The sequence below is a fragment of the Lycorma delicatula genome, chromosome 2 (genome assembly GCF_047948215.1).
Source record: "Lycorma delicatula isolate Av1 chromosome 2, ASM4794821v1, whole genome shotgun sequence".
NCBI classification, from domain to species: Eukaryota; Metazoa; Arthropoda; class Insecta; order Hemiptera; family Fulgoridae; genus Lycorma; species Lycorma delicatula.
This window is the reverse complement of record NC_134456.1, coordinates 32880677-32903319: the sequence shown is the minus strand read 5'-3', so window position 1 is coordinate 32903319 and position 22643 is coordinate 32880677. Positions and strand designations below refer to the sequence as shown.

General features: G+C 29.2%; 1 protein-coding gene across 3 annotated transcripts in view; it reads left to right on the top strand.

Moving 5' to 3' along the window:
• The window catches only part of Rok (Rho associated coiled-coil containing protein kinase), a 147345-nt gene that overhangs the window by 41744 nt on the left and 82958 nt on the right, over window positions 1–22643 (top strand). For all 3 annotated transcript variants that reach the window (XM_075358615.1, XM_075358616.1, XM_075358614.1), the window contains 3 exons: window positions 6868–6952; window positions 10234–10324; window positions 15601–15793. In XM_075358615.1, the coding sequence (XP_075214730.1) occupies window positions 6868–6952; window positions 10234–10324; window positions 15601–15793 (369 nt within the window). The remainder of the gene's footprint in view (window positions 1–6867; window positions 6953–10233; window positions 10325–15600; window positions 15794–22643) is intronic.

The window sequence follows — 22643 nt, the reverse complement described above, 5'->3', positions numbered from 1 at the left end:
TTACTTTCTGCGTTTTATTCCTTTGCGAGGAGAACTGAATTTTTTTCCTGAAGCTATTTCACCAGAAATTCAATAAACTGTTCTTTTTGAGACTCCTGTGGCACATGCAACACGTTCTACAACTTTTTTGGGGTCACTAACAAACATTCCATCTTTAGCTTCTGCTGTAATTATAAATGTTGTGTGTAACTTCTTTCCATTGGTAGTGGATGTCTTTGCCCTGTAAATTAGGCATAATATGCAAAATAATAAATTCAGTTCACTACCATAAGAATAGAGCGAACAAAAATGTACTAATTTAATGCAAATAACTTACTTTTAAAATTTCACTTAAGGCTTCAACTATTTTCAACAATTGAAACTCAACGAACACTATAATTATACAATAACCCTACTCTTCAGATACACACAATTAACTGGTCAAGTTTTAATACATTTTGAGTCTCTGATGGCTGTTACTAGACTGGCCAACCACATTAGAAAAATTCATTAAATAAGAGTAACAAAAAAAGTGAGAATTTATAAATATTAACAAAAAAAGTGAGAAATTTTTTTAAAGAGATTTAAATTTTAGAGAGAAACCTGGGTCTTAACATAACTACCCCCAAAGATCATATGTATGATTCAAGCTGTTTATAATAATTTAATTTATAATTATATAATTTTTTTTTTTAATTTTTTATATATATTATAAATATGTATATGTATATATATCATATGCAACTGCAAATATAGTATAAACTAGAATGGAATCATTTACAAAAACAAGTTAGTCTCTGAATGAATTAGGGACTGTTTATATAAATAGAGATTTAATGTTTCATTTGAATATTTAGAATGACACATGGTTCGATTAGTATTTACACAAATCTGAATAAAGAGATTTTTTTATGTATGATCCATTGCCTAGGCTAGCATACAGTTGTTTGCCACTCCCAAAACAAAGGGCGAAAAGTGTAGCATAAACATTTGAGTGACATCAATCTTGTGCTTGTTTGGCATTGATATTATATACAATTATAAAACTATAAATAAATATACTTTGTATAAAAAATTATAAATCTGCTTACCAACAAATATTTCTATAAATTTATATCCTAACGCTTCAGGAAAATTATTTCCATCATCAGGGATATATCATAACTAATTATACATAAAATAAAAACACTTCACTTAATAAATGAGTTAGATAAATAAAAAAATATTTGTATAAATATAACAATTGATCTTCAGTTATTAAAAGCAAGTCATACATAATGTATTTTCAGTGTGGTAATCACAATTGTTATTTGTGACTACCACAATGACAAGACGCATTATGTATGACTTGATTTTAATAACTGAAGATCAATTGTTATATTTATCCAAATACTTTTTTTATTTATCTAATTCATTTAATCTGTGAAGTGTTTTTATTATATGTATAATTAGTTACAATACGTCCCTGAAGATGGAAATAATTCTTTAAAAGTGCTAGGATGTAAATTTATACAAATATTTGTTGGTAAGCAGATTTATAATTTTCTATGTAATATATGTAAGCTATATTAAATAAAATTAATCTAAAATATACTTTGTTCTAAACACTACAATAACAGCCAATTAGTTTGCATAATATTTCATAACATATCTATTTCTGTATCTAATAAAGAAATAAATTATTAATTTAATAATATATAAATAGGATTAAATAAGTAACTTATAAATATATGACATGAATTATTTTATTGATTGGAATAAACAGTAGTTGTACCTTATACATACTGTCTTTAATTGAATAGTATTATAAGCACGTGCTCATTAGGCAGCAAGTTATACAGCTATGCTGTTCATCAGATCTGTGCCAATTCAGCTTGAATAAGCGATACTTAGTTATTTACTTACTTGAGTAAGTATTTTTCTGTTGCTTATATGTATTGGTAATTTACAGTAAATCATTTGGATTAAATTAATCTTGTGCTTTTCTCAGGAGTGAGAATAATGCTTATTCATCTTTGGGCATAACTTAATTCAATCTGTAATATAATCCAGAGTGCCCGTTGTACTTTACCGATTTCCACAATTAGTCAATGAACCATTTAAATAGAATAAATAACAGAACTCACCATTTGTAAGACATATTTTGGTCCTTAGATCAACTTTGTGTTAATTTTTAATTATAACTTACATTTTAAAAAATATACATAAAATTGTTTTAATTTTGTTTATAAAAAAAAAAAAAATAGATTTTTCACTTAAAGTAGTCTTAAGGACCAAAAAAAATGTCTGATGTGTTGAGTTATGTTTTATTGCTCTGTTATGCTGCTTATTTTATTAATGCTATTAATATAAATAAATAACTATGTTATCAAAAATTAAATTTTATTTTTACTTTTCATTAAAACTTCAATTGTATTTTTCTGAGTGTTATCAAAACTTATTTTTAGTAACATCTTACTGAAATCTTAAAAATATATATATAAAATTAACAAATAAATATTTAAAACCACCAAATAACAGTTCAGTAAAAAGTAAGAACACTCACATAAGCTGTCTGTAGTGCTTTCAGAACTTTAACTCCATCATCACTCAACCAATTTTTATAAAATACATATAACTATAAATAAAATATATAGTTAATATTTTAAAATCATTAGTATGTATACACTGTTGTCATATCTAAAAACTTACTCTATCCATTTTAGTAAGATATTGAACAGTATTTATTATATGTATCATCATTGTCAGGTCTACCAGTTTAATCTATTTATTACCAAGTTCAATTTGTTTATTAATAAGTCTGTATTTGTTTATGTATAAAAACAAATATTAGTATAATACTTCTCTAATATATCGGTTTCCTTATCGTTACATATATCTTAAATTTATTAATTATTATTGATGTCAATAATTTTATGTTTATTTTTTATTAGATGTTCAGTAACATTTGAAAATGTAATATTTCCTTTTTTGTAATTATTATAATGCTCTGAGAATACCTTTTTATGAACAACCTGGTGGTTGTTATGACATATGCCTATTTATATATATATATATATATATATATATATATATATACATGTTATTGCAGTCATTACACTTGATTTTACTTATTCCACAAAATTCATGTTTATTAACAGTATTGTTATTTTGTAAAATATATTTGATTGGTTTATCAGGAATATATGCAATTTTATATCCCTTTTTTATTAAACATATTAGTGATATTTGCAGTACTGTTGTGGTATTCAAAAGTAATATATTTATGAGGGATGTTCAATAATTAACAAGACAAATTGATGTAGAGGAAAAACTATTTATTCAATGACAATGAAACTTACACTACTTTTCAACATAGTCTCCAGCAACATTTAGACACTTGTCCCACTGTTGTGTGAGCTTTCTAATTCCCGCAACATAGAAGTCTTTACCTTGCTGTTTGAACCATTTGTGTACTGCTTTTTTGACCTCTTTGTTGTCTAACTTCTTCCCACATAAAAAGTCTTTCAGCAGGCCGAACAAATGAAAATAAGACAGGACAAGGTCTAGGTTGTAAAGAGGATGTGGCAACACCTCCCAACCCATCTTCTCAAGCGTTCCTCCTGTTCTGTGAGTTATATGTGAATGCAAGTTGTCATGCAGGAAAATCACATCTCTTGAGAGAGCGCCCTGATGTTTTCATCTTATTGTGGGTCTCACTTTCTGTTGGAACATGTTAGATTAGTACTCACTATTTGCAGTAAGTTGTTCTTCTAAATAGTCACTAAAGATTGGGCCTTGCGAGTCCCAGAAGAATGTCAACATCACTTTACCGGTTGATGTGCGAGTTTGAATTTTTTTTTGTGTGCGAATCCGGATGTTCCCATTCAAGACTTTGCTGTTTGGATTACATTTCATTACAGGCTATTATACGATCTAGAAAGTCATTCATTACTTTCCGCTTCAAACTGCTCTCTGAACTCAGAACAATTCAAATCTGGGTGTCTATGCACTTGTCAAGCATCTTGAAACCCATCTTGAACACAGATTGCAATAATTCAGCACATCATGAATGATTGAATGCACAGTTCCAACACCAATACTACATAAACTAGCATTTTGGGAAATATTAATTTGACTGTCTTGGCGAATAAGATCCATTATGCAATTTTGCAGCGAGGTAGTTAAAAACTTCAACTGGTCTTCCAGAGCGATGGAGATCAGTCACACTTGTTCTGCCCACTTGTTCTGACTATTCGTCCCACTTATACACATTACTGCGATTTAAACACTTTTCATCATAATTTTTCAACATTCTTGAGTAAATTTCCATCGGTTTCAAACCTGATAGCAAAATCATATCATTGAATGATTCTCTTCCGATGTGCATATTTCAAGAAAAGCTGACATTCTTAAATCAACAAGGAGGTTATGTTTAGATTAATTATGATCGAACAGCTGATTAAATGTGTTTGAACCTCCAAAAGTTTAATTGTCATTGAATGAATTGTTTTTTCTCTACATTAGTTTGTCTCGTTAATTATTGAATGTCCCTTGTTTTACGTGTCATATGTGGTCTTTTCTGATATTTTCTTATTTAAATATTTATTGAGTATTTTATCCATAAATATATTATATCCATTAATATTTGCTATATTTTCTATGTATTCAATTTCTTGGTTCATTTTAAAATCATTATTAGTATATATATGTATCCCCTATTGATCATACTCCTAAAGGTATTGATTTTATATACAAAAGGCATGTTAGAACCTTTATGAGACGTGTGTATATTACACTTCATTTCCTTTAAACATTTGATTTTGTTATTTATTAATTTAATGTTTGTGTCCAGATAATTAATGATATGTTTTTTATCTATTTCATCTATAAATTAAAAATTTTTTTTATATTAATTTAGTTTATTATTAATTATGTTCATTGTTTATTTTCTCATGTTAATGACATATTATAATATGTCATTAACATATTTTACCCGAAGTAAAATCTACTAACACTATATACTACTGTTTTCTGAATCTGTTGGATATATATTTCAGACATAATTGCAGATAGTGGTGATCCCATAGTCAAACCTTCACTTTGAGGATAGTATTTACCATCAAATTTAAAATAATACTTTATACATATATTCCTTATTATAATGATTATGTTATTTATATTTGTGGATATTTCATTATTATTAACAAAATTATTTTTTATTAATTTTATTGCTTCATTTATAGGAATTTATTGTGTACATATTTGTTATATCATATGAAACCATTCTAATGTTATTTCAAATTACTAAATGTTTTAATTTACTTATTAATGGAAAATCATTTTATGTTTTGAGTATAGGTATGTTTATTTTATTTCTCAATATTTTATCCATTATTTTAACAATATAATATGAAGGTGCTGATTTAAAACTAATAAGTTGTATTGGATAATTTTGTTTATGTACTTTTGGTAAACCTGTTAATTTTGGGCACTTTGTGTAAATTCATATATTTGTGCTTGATACTTTATGTTGTTATTATTGTAATTTAGTGTTGTACAGAATTTGTTTATAATAGTTTTAGTAGTTTTTGAGTGTTTGTTTGTGGGAATCTTGTATTTCTTTAAAATTATTTTCTGCAATTTATTTATTAATATTTTCAATATAATTATTTATATACATAATTATTGATGTGCTTGTTTATTAGACTATATTATACGATAATTGATAAACACATGTTTATCAATTTTATGTTTTAATTAGAGTATGTTTTTATTTTGTACATATTTATTTGTTTATTTATGATTATTTTTATCATATTTAGTATTGTGTTTTGAATTGCTCATGTTTTTGTTATATTTGCAATTTCATTTGCAATGCTGTTATTAACATGTAACTGTATTTTTTGTAAATTAATTTATCGAGTATTCTTATAATGCTGATGGTGGAGTTAAAACTTTGAAAGCAGTACAAACATACCTACTTTTTATTGAACTGTTTCTGGTTGATTTAAGTATTTATTAGATAATAATTATTTGATATAGTGTTAGATAATGTTCGGGGAAAAGATATATATATTAATAACATAATAATAGTAACAGTTGTTTTCTTACAAAGTATTGCTTTAGTTGTCTGTCACAACTGACTGAATTAACTACATAGACCCCCAGCAACCCCCAGCATATAGGAAAAAATCAATATTTACAAATGTGATGACAACAAATGTAAAGCTTGATTTTTTCTCTAAATAAATTGTAAGTGAATTTCAATATAGTTATTAAAAAAAAAAAAGTTTAGTAAGTAAAATATTTAATAAGTAGGGTGTAATCTTTTATAAACTAATGTTTTTGTATAAAATATTTTTACAATTTTTTCATTTTAGTGAAAATGCTGATGCAGTTGAAATTATATTTTTATGATAAAAACCAGATTAATAAAATCATAGATGAGAAAATTACTGCTTAAAAAAGTTCTTACCACAAATTTGATAAACCTGTTTTTTTAAACAAATATTATACAAATGAAGTGTTTAACATGTTTAGCAATAAAATTATATATTTTTAATTAAAATTTAATTTATTTATATACTTAAATTATACTTAAGTATATTAAGTATAAGTAAAATATCTACTTTGACTAACATAAAAATCTTGTATTTTCTAAGACAAACCATGTATTGTTGGTTTTGGTAGCTGTTTAAGTGGACTTTACACCTTAATTTGAAAATTATAAAAAGTTAGATATCAAAGGATTAAGCACAATAAAAGGTCATAAGATTAATCTTTTAATTTTTATTTCTGTAATATCATAGGGGTCAAAGATCATTTTTAATTTTAACCATGTATGAAGTATTTGTAGTTTTTATATGCTTATTTTTATATAAATATATACAACTTTTGTTTATATAGGGATGTTAAACCTGATAATATGCTGCTGGGCAAAGATGGCCACTTGAAATTAGCAGATTTTGGGACATGTATGAGGATGGATGTTGTAAGTTTCTTTCATAAAATGTAGATAATTTTTTTTTTTAGATGATTTTGGATATCTAAACAATTTTTATTTTGAAATTATATTTAGTGGGTGTTGCTATTGATTATGATCAGAAGTAATTATGTGGTATTTTTTTTTATAATAGGTGTGGTATAATAGACTTCAAACCAATCATCAAATAACTATTAAAAATGTATAAGGTTAATTCTATAGTCTACTTTTCTCTTTATATATTTTATTGATTAATAAATTCAACGCTAAACAAAATATTCATAATATTTTGTTTAAATATATATAAAAATATATATTTATGAGTATATATCATATTATATTATTATTATAATATATTTTTGTATCAATTATGAATATTTTTAAATCTTGCAACTTATACTATCACCTCCATTATGATATATTTCTAGATGCAGAAATTTCATGTGTTTAAGGATCTTTATAAATAATCATTAATAAGTCTGGCATATTTTCACATAGCTTTTAATTTTATATTTATAATAATAAATTACTAATAAAGTTTATATCTGTCAGTTTAATTTTACTCTTCACTTAAGTGAAAAGAATGTACAAAGAATAAGCTGCTCGTTGGATAGATTTCTGAAAATTATTTTTTAACTTAGAAAAATAATTTTAACTATATCTTAGTATAATATAATAAATTTCAGTAATATTTCAGTTACATATAAATGTTGATTTTTGTTATTCAAAATACCTTTCATTAATGATAACTCTAGAAGTTTATTTTTTATTTATATAAAAATGAATGTTTGTTTGCTCCTATACCATTCATCCAATTGCGATGAAACTTTGGTGAGTTGTGCACACACCCGTGAAGGTTTCTGAATTAAATTGGACCCGCTAGATGGCACTGGGGTTGAGATATTTAGAAAATTTTAATCGCGTAATAACTGTCTGAGGAAGTCAATATTGACATAGACGATTGATATAGACAATGACAATTGATATAGAAATATCTGTCTGTATATACAACTACATTAAATTTAGTAAAAGAAGTTGTTTTAGGTTATTTATTTATATGTTTTTTATGGTTTAAATTTTTTATAAGTTATAGTTTTTTTATGAGTTTAATGAATACAGAGTGGCCCAGGGTGAAGAGCTCCCTGGTTAGACAGTAAGGGCAAGTGAAGCGAGCCTTGACTAGCTCAATATCCGTGATCGCGATGGGAAATGCAAGTAACCATTTAGTGCAGGGAAAGCCACAACGGGTCTGCTAGTTGAAAATAAAAACTATATAAAACAATTAGTTGTAATCTTAGAAGTATTGTTTCATGGTATTAACATTAAACCATAATCTAAATGTAAGAAAAAATTATAATGAAATTTCCCATTTTCATCAAAAAAATTTAATTTATAATTTAATTTATGTTTTCCAGTACTGGTGTACTGGAAAACAGAAATAATATTATTACAAATTTGCAATCATTGTCATAGATGGTAACTGTTACTGATGAAAATTTGAAGTAAGTAAAAGTATAGAAGTTTCTGACCACCATAATTTGGTTGACTTTCAGCAGAGTTCAGAAGAATACTATAAGAGATTACATCATAATATTTTATTCATTTATTTTTATTTGCCTGCCTTGTGCTATTATATATTTTGAATTCTAACATTTAATCGGCAACTTTGCATCTCTTATACATTTGCAGAAAATTTATATCTAAAAATTGTTTGTTTAACAATTAAATTTTGAATAGTGGTAATTTAAAAAGTTTGCCGATTGTTAAATCTTTTCTGGATATTGGGGCACAATATTTGGTTGTTCAACTTTTATTTTTATGTTGTTCTAACCTTTTCTTTCTTTCTATGACAGATATCTGGAGTTCATCCATCAATCTTGGTAATCCAGTAGAGTTCAGTAAGATTTTTCTCTTGTCCTTGTCTAATTCAGAAAATACTACTAATAATCATTCTTTATTTATAACCGATTCCTTATTGCTGCTGATGGGTCATTGGGCAGACTTGTACACTTTTATTACTTTCAAATGAGCTTCTAGACAGTCCTGCCCAGCATTGTGTCAGAAACTTACTAGTAGCTTTTATCTTCTGTTGAACATTTTTCTGTTGTTTCTATTAAGCATTTTGCCTACTTAATGCTTATTAATAATATATTACGACAGTCTGCAATATGATTGCCTTTGTTTACCAAAAATTCAACTATGTATTATGCACTGTATCTACATGAGATGGTGTCGTCTTGATGAAATTTAATTTTACTCAGGCTGCAAAGATGTCAACATCCTCTTAGTTCATTTATTCTCTGTAGTGAAGAATGTTCTATATTGCAGCAACAGCTAATAAGGCCCATCATAATCTCTTATCATGGCCTGTTTTTTTTTTTCTCTTCACCAGTGCGTATTGCGTGAACAAATCTGAGTCAGTACCATTGCCCTTTCCTCTTGTTGTAGCATTCTTTTCTATGTTAAAATGTTTAAATGTTGGAATGTGAGAGTTATGTATATTAATATGTTGATTAATTATATTAATTCTGTTTATGTTCTTTATATGGAAAGTAATGTAAGAAATGTCTCAGAAAATACTAGTGCAATTTTCCATTACATTTATCATATGGTGTGTAGAACCACACTAGTTAACTATGAAATAATTCATTCCATGCTTTATCAGTCATTAATCATATGACATTCTTTGACAAATTTTGGAAGGTCTAACGTCCTTTTTTAGGAATTATCCCTTAGTTTGACTTCTTCACAGATACCTTTTGGGATGTGGTAGAGCACACTGTTTCTCAAAGGCTCACAAAATATAAGTATTTCGTTTAATGCATGTATCTCTTCTATAGCAGCAAGATCAAAAAACCAATTGAATACATCTTGAAAAATGTGTTTCAGGATATTTTTGAAAATTAGGAAGTAAAGACAGTAAACAAAAATTAAAATAAATTGCATAAAGCAGATAGTTTAGAATGTACAATATAGCAAGCATGTTAACATTAAAAAAGAGGTCAGACTGTTTATGTTAAGAGAAACAGACAAAATAGTGAATTGTATTAAATCAGTCAAATGACAAGAAATCTAATGACAATTAGGAATGTAATTCTGCCTATTTATTGCCATGGCAAAGTTAAAGGTATATTGTATAACTAAGACTTTTTAATATTCAGTTTGTTTAACAAATAGCTGATGAGTATAATAGTAGTAAATAACTAAGCTTTTTTTTTCAAATTCAGTTTTATTAAATTTTTTTGTACATGGTGGGTTAATGTATTAATTTGTTTTTCACTTTTTTAAAGGATGGACTTGTTAGATCAGATACTGCTGTTGGAACACCAGATTACATTTCCCCAGAAGTTTTACAATCTCAGGGTGGTGAAGGAGTGTATGGTATGTATATATATCTTTTGGCAAAACGAGCCTTCAGTCAGAAATATAATATGTTTACATAAAAAATTAACTTAAATGTCAGGAAAAGATTTTTGAAAGTATATGTTTTGAGTGTAGCTTTATAAGGAAGTTAAACTTGGACGATCAGAGTACCTGAGAAGAAAAGATTAGAAGCTTTTGAAATGTGGTGCTACAGGAAAATGTTAAAAATCAGATGGGTGGATAAAGTTACAAATGAAGAGGTATTGTGGGAAATTGATGAAGAAAGAAGCATTTGGAAGAATATAGTTAAAAGAAGAGACAGACTTATAGGCCACATATTAAGGCATCCTGGAATAGTCGCTTTAATATTGGAGGGACAGGTAGAAGGAAAAAAATTGTGCAGGCAGGCAGGCAACATTTGGAATATGTAAAACAAATTGTTAGGGATAATACTGAAGGGGTATACTGAAATGAAACAACTAGCACTAGATAGGGAATCTTGGAGAGCTGCATCAAACCAGTCAAATGACTGAAGACAAAAAAAAAATACATCTTTTAAGGTAAAAGTTGTATACCACTAAAAAATAAAAGTATTTGGTTTAAAACATGTTTAAAAATCACTCTACTCTTTATTATTGGTGATAAAAAAAAATATTTATTTTATTTGTTATTGGCTATAGCATGGAAATCACCATTAACCTGAAAATACAAAGAAAAAAATAGATACTAGTTGCAGAATAACATTTCTATAATCTTATAATATCATACATAATATTTTATTGTTTAATATTAGTATTTGTTATTGGTTGTAAAAATAACTAACACTAATTCTGTATCACTACTTAGTGGCAGAACACAAATGATAGGTGTAACGTTAAAGTTTTTCAAAAATATGGATTTACAGCACTTTACTTTATGAGCTTTTGTAAGATTCATTCTGTTACACATTAGAATTACTCATGCCAGTGACAAGGAGCTATTTTAGCTGTGTAACCAAAATACAGTTTTATATCCACTCCTGACATGTGAATATGATTTCTGTATAATGTATATCTAAGTTAAGTTTTTTAAGCATGGCACAGTAGGTATATAATATTATTTATAAATAAATGAAATTCAATCTTACCAAAAATTCGTTTGTATTCTTTTTTCTAGCACTTTCAGTCATTTGACCTTCCTCAAGAAAAGTTATTCTTCAATTCCAGATCATTAAAATTAAATTATGTAGAATGTAAATTTATAAAATGTTAAAATCACAACTGGTTATCATAGTATAAATTTAGTCGTGTCTGTTCTAACAGATATGACTAACAGTTAGTCTTTAACAGACATGACTAACTTATACTATGACTACCAGTTGTGATTTTATAAATTTCCATTCTACAGAATTTAATTTTAGTGATCTGAAATTGAAGAATAACTTTTCCTGAGGATTGTCGAATGACCGAAAGTACTAGAAAAGAGAATGTAGACAAATGTTGATAAGGTTGAATTTTATTTATTTATATATAAATAATGTATATCTGTATTATCTTCTCACATTTTGTTTTGTTGTGTATTCTTACTGTGTGTGATTCTACATATTGCACTGGTAATGTGTGTGTGATGTGCATATATGAGGGAAAGTCAATTATTATCCGCAATGTAGTTAAAAATTTTATTGTAATACAAATAGGAAACTCACATGTACTTTCAACATAGTCCCCTTGCATTTCAACGCACTTGGTCAATCATTGCACAAGCTTCTTGATGCCCTCATAAAAGAAGGTTTTTGGTTGAGCTGCGAGCCAGGAATGTACCACTTCTTTCACTGGTTCGTCCGAGGCAAATCGACGACCCCTTAATGCCTCTTTGAGTGGACCAAACAAGTGGTAGTCAGAAGGGGCAAGATCAGGACTATACGGATGAGTTGAGTTTCTGGAGCGTTTCAGCAGTGTGGGCAGCAGTATATGGACAGCCATTGTCATGCAACAACACAATACCTTTCGACAACAGTCCTCGGTGTTTGCTTCGAATTGCAGGCTTCAGCTTGGCAGTAAGCATCTCACTGTAACGTGCTCTGTTTATGGTCATGCCCCTTCCTCATAATGTTCCAGTATTGGGCCTTGTGAGCTCCAAAAACACTGTGAGCATCAGTTTTCCTGCGGATGGCTGGGTCTTGAATTTTTTTTTACAGGGCAAATTTGGATGTTTCCATTCCATAGTCTGCCATTTACTCTCCAGCTCATAATGATGGATCCATGTTTCATCACCAGTAATGCTTCTGTCTAAGAAGATGTCACGTTTTTTACCATAGCGATCCAGATGTTTTTGGCAGATGCCCAAGCGCATTTGTTTATCCAACTGTGTGAGTTGTTTTGGAACCCATCTTGCACAGACTTTATGAAACCCAAGCCTTTTGTGGATGATTTCATAGGCAGAACCGTGACTAATTTGCAGACGATGTGCCACTTCATCAATAGTTATTCATCTGTCTAAGAAAACCATGTCATGTGCATTCTCAGTGTTTTTCTCATTTATGGCGGTAAACGGTCGTCCGACTCCTTCGTCGTGCGTGACATTTCTGCGACCATTTTTGAATTTTTCAATCCATTCGTAGACACTCCATTGTGGCAACACACTATTCCTGTATTGTACAGAAAATCTTCTATGAATTTCAGCCCCTGATATACCTTTTGTATCAGAGGCTGAATACCCTGATACAAAGAACGTTGCTCTTCTTTGGTGCAAACAGAAAGTGGAGCAGCCATGGTTAATGGCAGGACAGTGATAATGGAACTAACCTAGCAGCATCAGACCTGCACAGACATAACAGCAATTAAATCACTCATGCGTCATCTACGCAACACGACAGTACTACCAACATAAACAAAAATATAACTAAATTGCAGATAATAATTGACTTACCCTCGTATGTGGATGTGGAAAAAAGTATAGTATTTAAATTCTGTTGATTACTCTCTAAATATATATCTTGTTAGTTCAAAACTTTTAATAAAATAATTTTTTATTATGTAAATAAATATTTATTCTTTGTAAGATTATGGAAATGTTATTTTGCAACTAATATCTATCTTTTTCTTTATATTTTCTGGTTAATGGTGATTTCCAGCTAATCAGTTTTGTAGATATATTCGGTATTGCCAAATTTTAATGTCTGGTTGCCATCTATTTATTTAAGATATATTTTCTTGTTCTTATTGTTCTGCTTGGTTACAAAACAGAGTGTTGGCTAAATTGATATTGTATCATTGTTATTGTACCATGAACACTTTTTATTATTTTGTTATCCTATTAATTCAGTTATGGTGTTTGGCTTAATGAATGAATTGTGACTTATTAAGACAAACTTTGTAATTAATGGACACCTCTGGATTCCAGTTGTAACATTAAGAGTTGATGCAGTTATAGTTACTTCAACCCTTGTGTTGTATTGGTAGGCTGTTTCATGAAGCAGAATCTTTGCTTTTAACCAATTTTTTCTTACTAGACCTTTTGCAATATTTCTGTACTAATATATAAGTAATCTTTATTACATGATTGTGAATTACTACAATTATCTAATATTTTAAAACATGTTATTAACTTTGGTATACTTTGATGATAATGTTAGATTTACATGTTTTAAATGGAATCTTATAATTCTTTCATAATTTAATTTTAAAGATTGTTGTTTGATAGTACTGCTATTATAATTATAATGTAAGTGCAATATAGTGACAATAATAACCCAGTTAATAGTTAATAACAACTGAAGTTGTTTTTACCATATTTATATTTTTGTATATATAGTGAATTAAACCCTTTTAATGTGAATAATGTTCATGGTAGTATGTTTTAAAACCCCATAATCCCATTCATCCTCCAAAGCTGTAGAAAAAATACTATGTATTGTAAAAAAACATAATTGTTAGGAAAAAAATTTTGATGTTCAGGCTGGAAAATACCCACTTTCTAGTTGTACCAAATAATGATGAAATATGTGTAAAAAAAAACTATTAAATAAACTTTCATTGTGCTTAAAATGATTTAAATTCATTTAAGTTTACACTTATTGGGGTGGGACTGAAAAATGTTGAAATAGGTTGATATCAAATTACTTGTTAGTAACCACACTTTTTAGATGAGTAACAAAATTGCTTGGGGTGTTAATTTCCATACGATTGTTTCATAGAGCCAACAACAAGAGAGAAACTGCCCCAAAACAATCTGCATCATTCAAATAATTGCACCAGCTCTCCCATAGTCTCTTAAATATATTGGCACAAATCCAGTCAACTTAATGTTCATTCTCCTTCACCAAGTTAGTCAAAGGTCACTGAAAAAAAAATGTTATTCAATAATTTCTCACAAGTCCTTAGTTGTAAAATTTACATCAACATTTTACATTCTTATTCTTATTTTTAATTTTGTATAACAACATGAGTTACAATTTCCACTGCATTTTTTTAATACAGAAGGGAATGAGAAGTATATACAGAATAGTGTGGCTGATCTATTTTCTGTTGTTCATAAAATCATTAAATTCAACAAAAAACGTTACTCTTAAAAGAAATATTACTTTCGTTTTGACGACTAGAAAAATGTTTTATTAGAATAATAAGGATGGAATAAGCGATGTTAAATTTTCTTGATCTTCTTATAGGAAGTTGGAATCATTTTAAACATCATGTATATGGCATTCACTTTCTGTTCCTTTGATAAAATAAAAAATCTACTGTTTATCAAATGTAATACATTAAATGCTCTGCGAAGAAGTTCAAACTTATCTGTATTGAAATGTTGATAGTTTTCCATTTTTCTTGAAATAGTCAGAAAATAGTCTGATGTAAAGCAGGAAAAAATTGATAGTTTGAGAAAAACTGTTATCATAAGCTGCAGTTGTTATATAGGATCATGTTCAGGAAAGATTATTTAAACAAACATGTAATAGAATTTAAATTTATTTCTATTTTTTAATGTGCATATCTATCTGAAAGCTGAAACTACACTATTCATTGTGTGTTTTGTGTAAATATTATTTCTTAAAGATAATATTTTGTAAAAGGTCATTCATGATACACATTCTTGGATTCATGAATTTTTCTGAGTGAAAAAGTAGCAGCATGCATGTGTGCACATAGTTGTGAGTGTTGTATTTGCCTGTTGATGTCTATTGTTCATTTTCAGAAAATGCTTTCTGAAGATTGATTAAACATTTTTTATCTTTAATTTTTTGTTTGCCATTTACTTTGCTTTACCATGGTACTTATATTTTTATTATTATAGTCTGTTTCATTGTATTTTTTTTTCAGGTCGTGAATGTGACTGGTGGAGTGTTGGGGTATTTCTTTATGAGATGCTAGTCGGTGATACACCATTCTATGCTGATTCACTAGTAGGAACTTATAGTAAAATAATGGATCATAGGAATTCATTGCATTTCCCATCTGATATTGAAATTAGTCATAATGCTAAAAGTCTTATTTGTGGCTTTCTGACTGACAGGTAATCACTTTATTTTATTTTCCAAAGTTACACACCAGGTCTGATCTGGAGTCCCATACAGTCCAGTACATAGTGAGAATAGTTTATATTGTACAAATAAAACTGTGGATTTATGGAATTGTCTTTGACATAAGACTATTTTTAAAGCATTAAATATGTACTGATTGTGAAATAAATTTTATACTTTTAAACTACAATTAATCTACTAGGATTAAGAAGTAAGTTATATGTAATTTTTTTGGCTTTGGGACTTTAAATTCAGCTCAGACTATAGTTTGTGACTTGATTTATTTGTTCATGCAAAAAATGAATTTTTAAGTCAACAACATTAACAAATAAGTCAACAGAGTGGAGAGGTATTAAAAATTATTTTTATTTTATTTTTATAATTGAACATCATGATTTGCTTTGCTTGGCTGCTGATGATTTTTGGTTTATATTATTCTAGATCAGTGATTACAGTTTTAATCATTAATTTTCTGTTAGTTTTAATCTTTACTTTTATACTTTCTGTCAAGATATTAACTTGTTTAGTGTTGTGTTCCTAGAAGTTGATTAAGTGTTAAATCTTGATTGTTTTGTGACATCACAATAATACAAGTAAATTTTGTTATCGGCTAAATTTATGAAATTTTAGAAACGAGCAACCAACATATCAATGGTGATAATAATTAATTAAGAGCTGATACTTTTATACATTTAAGGGCGTGCACTACATTTTTATGATGTTGATAATGATTCAAATATATTAAGCGTACATGACAGAATTAAGGAATTATCTAATTATTTATATAAACATTATATTGCTGTATTTTTGTGAGTAGCTTCTGTTCTTTATAATAAGTAAAGACCAGATTGTATGGATTTGCATATGCAATTACACATTAAGCCCATTCTCACTGCATATTTTCCATAATATGCATTCTTATTACACATTTTTCCTTAAAATTAAATGATATGCATATTTTTGCTATATTTACAATATTTTTTGGTAGGGTACCTAGTTAATAAATGAAATCTTAAGTTATAGCCAGCTAAACCTGTTAGCTGCACGGTTCTTAGAGCACACTTAGCAGCTGCATGCTATTGTTTTGGTAGGATAATATTATTATGAGGCCAACTAAAACACAGACTTAACACGAGAAGAGGACAGATGATACCACTCTGCGTCGTGCATGCCTACTGCAGCACTCCTCCCACTAGGCAATTAAATTACACATTTTATTGTTGATGCATTCATTGCATCAGTTTTTTGGTTTTTATTTGTTTTTGTAAAGTTTAATGTGTTCCATGCCTCCCGAAAAAAAATTATCTTCGTGGATAGCTGACTATCCTGGATTTACATATGATGGAAATGTTTTATATTGTCAAGTTTGCTAGAAATTTATTTTGTGCACAAAAAGTTGAAATAGACCAGCATGTCAAGACAAGTCTTCATATCGCAGGATTACAAAAGAAAGGCCCATGACAACTTGTAACAGCAGCAAGTAGCAGTGATTTCACTTCCATAGGTAAACAAAAAAAAAAACACTTTAGCATGGATTTACGTGAAGCACTGCTTACCAGTAATATTCCCCTTCACAAATTTACAAATCCTACCTTCAAAGATTTTCTGCAAAAATGTTGCTTGAATCAAAATATACCAGATGAATCAACATTGTGTAAAAGTTACATACCAACAATTTACCTGCATGTTCTTAAGAAATGCACAATGAACTCAAGGTTGCATTATTTGGATTTCAGCTGGCAAAACTACCGACACTTGTAGCTGTTACATTGCGAATTTAATTGTCAGTGGATTAAAACTAGAGGTTCTTCTTCCTATTTGGTGGCCTGCAAACACTTGAAAAGACAAATCATACTACAATCGCCAGATTTGTGAATGAAGGTATTAAAAAAATATTTCCTGAATCTTCTGCAGATGAAAGAGTGTTTATATTTCTTTCAGATGCTGCTTCCTATATGATCAAGGCAGCCAAAGCAAGTATTTTATCTGAATCTGATTTATGTTATGTGCTTTGCTCACGAAGTACATCGACTCGCTAAAGAAGTACGATCCAAATTTGGGAATGTAAATAAGCTGGTTTCATCAACAAAGGAAGTGTTTCTCAAGGCACCTGCTTGCAATAAGGCCTATAAAGAAAAACAGCCAAATGTTTCTTTACATCCTGAACCAGTTTAACTTGATGGCAAATGTGTACAGCTTCAATAGCTGTACTGTTTTACAATGAACATTTCAAGGCCATCAAAGGTGTAGTAAATGACTTCGATAATGTAGAGGCTATGGCAGTTTGTCAGTCCAAGAAAGCATTTAACGATTCTAGTGTAAAAAAAAAGTAGCTGTGATTAGCACTAATTTTTCCCCACGTGCCTGTGAGTATTAAAAAGCTTGAAATTTAAGGGTTTGGCATTGACTGAATCTATTCAGTTAATAAATATAATCTGCCAAATGAACTCTGCATTACCAGAGGTATTCCCATGTAATCTTAAAGAAAAATTTGAAAACATTTTGAACAATAACCCAGGCTTTGAACCTTTTTTGTCAGATTGACAGTTTTCTTATTGGAACAGGTGAACTTTTACCAGAAACAAGTGCTAACATGGCACCCAAATTCAAATACTGCCCAGTTACCTCAGTGGATGTGGAGTGATCCTTTTCTACTTATAAAAATATTTTGAGTGATCGAAGACACAATCTTACTACTGGACATTTGGAACAGAACCTGATTGTTTACATTTACAAAAGTAACAAAATGATAAATAATTGTTAATTATCAAATTTATTGATATGTTATTCAACTACTTACAAATCGTATGCTGATTTTGAAATAAAAAATTTTGTTATTATTTAAAGTTGCATATTTTGACACTTTTCATGCATATTTCAAACTTTTATGTTGTATATAATCCGGTCTCTAATAATAAGACACACAAATTTTAACAATTTATTTTTTGAATTGGACACAGTGATAAGAGTTCATTAGCTTTATTTGTTAAACCAAGTGGTATACTGCTTGGAATTACAGTCTACAAAAGAGATTTGAATTGCAATTTTTATAATGTAAAAATAACTGGATCCTTGATCAGTGAGTACCAAAAAATCTTTATACCATGTATAGATACATAATAGAAAAAGTTTTCTAATGAAATAGTATTACCATATAGCAATCGTACTGGTTATGGTACTACTGTATTTTGATAGTATTCTGAAATAGTACCTTTTAAGGATTGGTGTCATGTGTCAAAGTATCCGTATGGCTTACTGTTATGTATACTCTTTTTAAACTTTCTATATGAAATTCTCTCATCATGTTAGCCAACAAGAATAATTTTTGCATAGTAATTAGTTGCCTCTGTTGGCATTTGTAATATGTAAACAAACATAGCAAGCCCAACAATCATGTTATATTTTTGTTTTTGTGATGTTTGCATAATTAGAATTAAATTTTTAAGGATAAAACCAGATGATAGATAAATAAGAGATAATTATTCTGATAGTTTTCAGAAATGACAGTAATTACATGGCAGTAATTAGGACATGAGTTATCAGGTTACTTTCATAAAGAAAAAGCTTTATAAAACTTTGGAGTTCCAAAATAAACTCAAGCACTTTACTGAAAAAAAAAATTGTTTACTCCTAAAATTGGAAAATTCACTCATGTATTTATATATACATTCTATTCTGTAACAAATTAGTGATGATGATAGGACATTATTTTTTGGTTTCATTATTTTTCTTTCAAATAAATAATTTTGTATGAATAGAATTGTTTTTTCATTTTTTATTTTACTAAAAATGAATTTTTTTATGTTCATTTACTGAATAACTGAATAAATTATTGTTAGATTTGTTTAGACAAGGCTCAGCTGATAAATTTTGCACTTATATGTGTTGCATGGGAATGAAAAGAGATATTGGAATGAAAGTAGAATATCATAGTTACAAAATGCAGTATTTATTTTTCAATATAATCCCCGTTTACACTGATACACTTCTCCCAACATACGACAAGTTTTTGCATTCCCTCGCTGAAAAATTCTGGTCGCCTTTCTCATATCCAAGTGACCACAGCTTCCTTCACCTCATCTTTTGGTATAATGATTACCTTTGAGATCCCTTTTCAGATGAGGGAAGAAGTGGAAGTCGCCGGAGCCAAATCCAGCAATTATGACAGATGTAGAATAGGCTCAAACTTCAGCTTGCAGAGAGCCATCAGAGAGTTTGCACAGTACCCGTTGTACACAGATTTTATGATAACCCAGTTACTGGATAATATGGCTTACTCGCTCTTTAGATATCCCTAACTGAATAGCGATGTGTTGCTGGTTGATTCGTTGGTCACTTTGAAGCAAATTGTTCACCTCCTTTTGATGTTTCTCGTTAGTCACAGAAACTGGTTGTTCGCTGCAAGGTGCGTCCTCAGTTATCGCTTTACTAGTTCCACATTCACAAAAGTTTGACACCCACCTATTCATAGTACTCCTGTAAACAGTTTCACTACTGTAAATCGCTTTTAAACGATGAAAAATATTTGTTGTATTCACTTTTTCTGCTGTTAAAAATTTGATCACTGCACGCTGTTTTAACTGTGTTGATATATTGATCATATTTGACTCCATTTTAACTGCTACTGAAAACAAACCGGTAAATGGATTTCAATGCATTATCACAGATTTGTAGAGAGGAATTTTAGTCATCTTGTAATGTGCTACCACGCCCAACTTGATAATACCTTTTGTCTTCGTGTAGCGTGCTAGTGTACAAAATTTATCAGCCGAGCCTCGTAGGTATAGGGTAGCCAAAAATCCTTAATATTGAAACTTGTTCAAGATTATGCTCACATGAGCATTGTTTTTGTTTAAAATTTTAGTAGAGTTAAGTATACAGGTAAATTGTTAGCGATTATTCAAAGAAAAGTACAGTATTACTTTCGATCCCATAGTGGGAGTGGGAGGTAAAAATGAATTTTCTTTACCTTTTGAGGTATGAAGAGTACAAAAAATATCATTCACTTAAATTGTGGTTTCTTTATATATTTATTTACATATATAGGTGATTCTAGTTTCCTCTGCATCTCTCAGGAGATGATTCTATTGCCAAAAATAAGAAAAAAAGTTTATACAAACATAGGTCAGAAAACAGCATTAGAAAGTGGCAGCTCATGAAACTTTTAGCCCTGCTTTCTGCTCCCTCTGTTGTAATTCTTCGATTAAAAATCATAATTAAAAAAATTGAATAAAAGTGGTCCCAGAACCTCTATCTTACTTAAGTTTCAAGAAAAACAGGGTAAAACGTGAAAAAATACACTTATTTATGTTTGGAATAAAATAAATTTGTTTATTTACTAATAAACAAATAAACATATCTTCTAGTTAAATTTGAAGAGAATTTAATTCTGAGAAAGTTGATGTAAATAACATTTATTAAAATTAAGCACAAATTTGAGAAGTTCAACTTTTTAGAAACAAAACACACAAACTGGGTCGAAAAAGTGATGATACGATTTTAAATAGAACAATTTTCATCAATATTTGAACAATGTAGTGTAAATGAAAACAAATAGAAAGCTTATAAATAGCAGAAAAGAATGAATAAAAAATAAAATTAAAAAAATAAAAATCCCATACTTTTTTTAACTTTTTTCTAAAAATGATTAAATATCAAAATTGTTACTTGATAAAGCTGCTAATATTACTTCAAAGTAGTTGCTCAGTGTGGCCGCCATTCTGTTCAATGCATAGTTCAGCTCAGCAAATCCATGATAACTGGGCACATCTAGTAGCATTATTATTATTATTCCTAATAGTAGCTCCACCTTCTATTATACGATGTCTCAATTCTTCTTGTCTACCAATATGAGTGGAATAGACTAATGACTTCATCCAAGCCCAAAAGAAAAAGTCTGCTGGCGTGATATTGGGAGATCAGGGTGGCGATTTTACTGGTCTGTTTTGACCAATCAATTGCTTATTAAATGTGTTATTTAAATGATTCACCACATCATAACAGTAGTGAGCAGATGCACCATCATTGAAATCCACATCTGCACTCTGCCTGCAAGTGGAATATCTTCTAAGAGTTCCATCAGATTTGTTTAAAAAAAATACAAATGCTGCTGTCAATTGAGTCTTGGCAATAAGAAATGAGATTATCATGAAGAAGAATACAACCCACGTTAAACAAAAAATCGAATTGGAAATGACTTGTAGCAGTCTCATGGGGATTTTCTTCTGCCTATGTGTGAGTGTTTCAGTAATTTACAATACCGTTTCTTGTAAAACAGGATTCAACAGAAGTAGAATATTACTTAGGAAATTAGGATGATGTTCACATTTTCTAATTAACCATCAACAGTATTTTATCTGTATCAAAAACAGGTGGTAATAACTCTTGTTCATGTGTTGTATGAAATGGCTATAATTGTTGCTCCCATAGCATTCACCACACACTTGATTGTGAAACATGGAAGCTGTGACAACCTTCTGATTCTTGAGGTAGAAGATACTTGTACCGAATTTAATATTGCTTCTTCAGCATTGGCATTTCTCACAAAATGTTCTGAATCAGAATTGAATCATTGTGGTTTAAGCATACCTGTTTCTTGAACTTGCCTCTCCAAAACCTCAAACGTTTTACGATCTGGTACTCTTTGGTCTGGATGATCTTCCCATTATTCATGTACATCATCCAATCCATTTTTATTTGTTTTACCATAAATTAACAAGTCAACTCCAAATGATAACAAATTTTTGATATCACCCATTGTGAATCACTTGCTGAACAATAATAGCACAAATACTATTCAAATGCTAGACACTAACTTAATTGCTGATCAGCTGTTATTGCCAA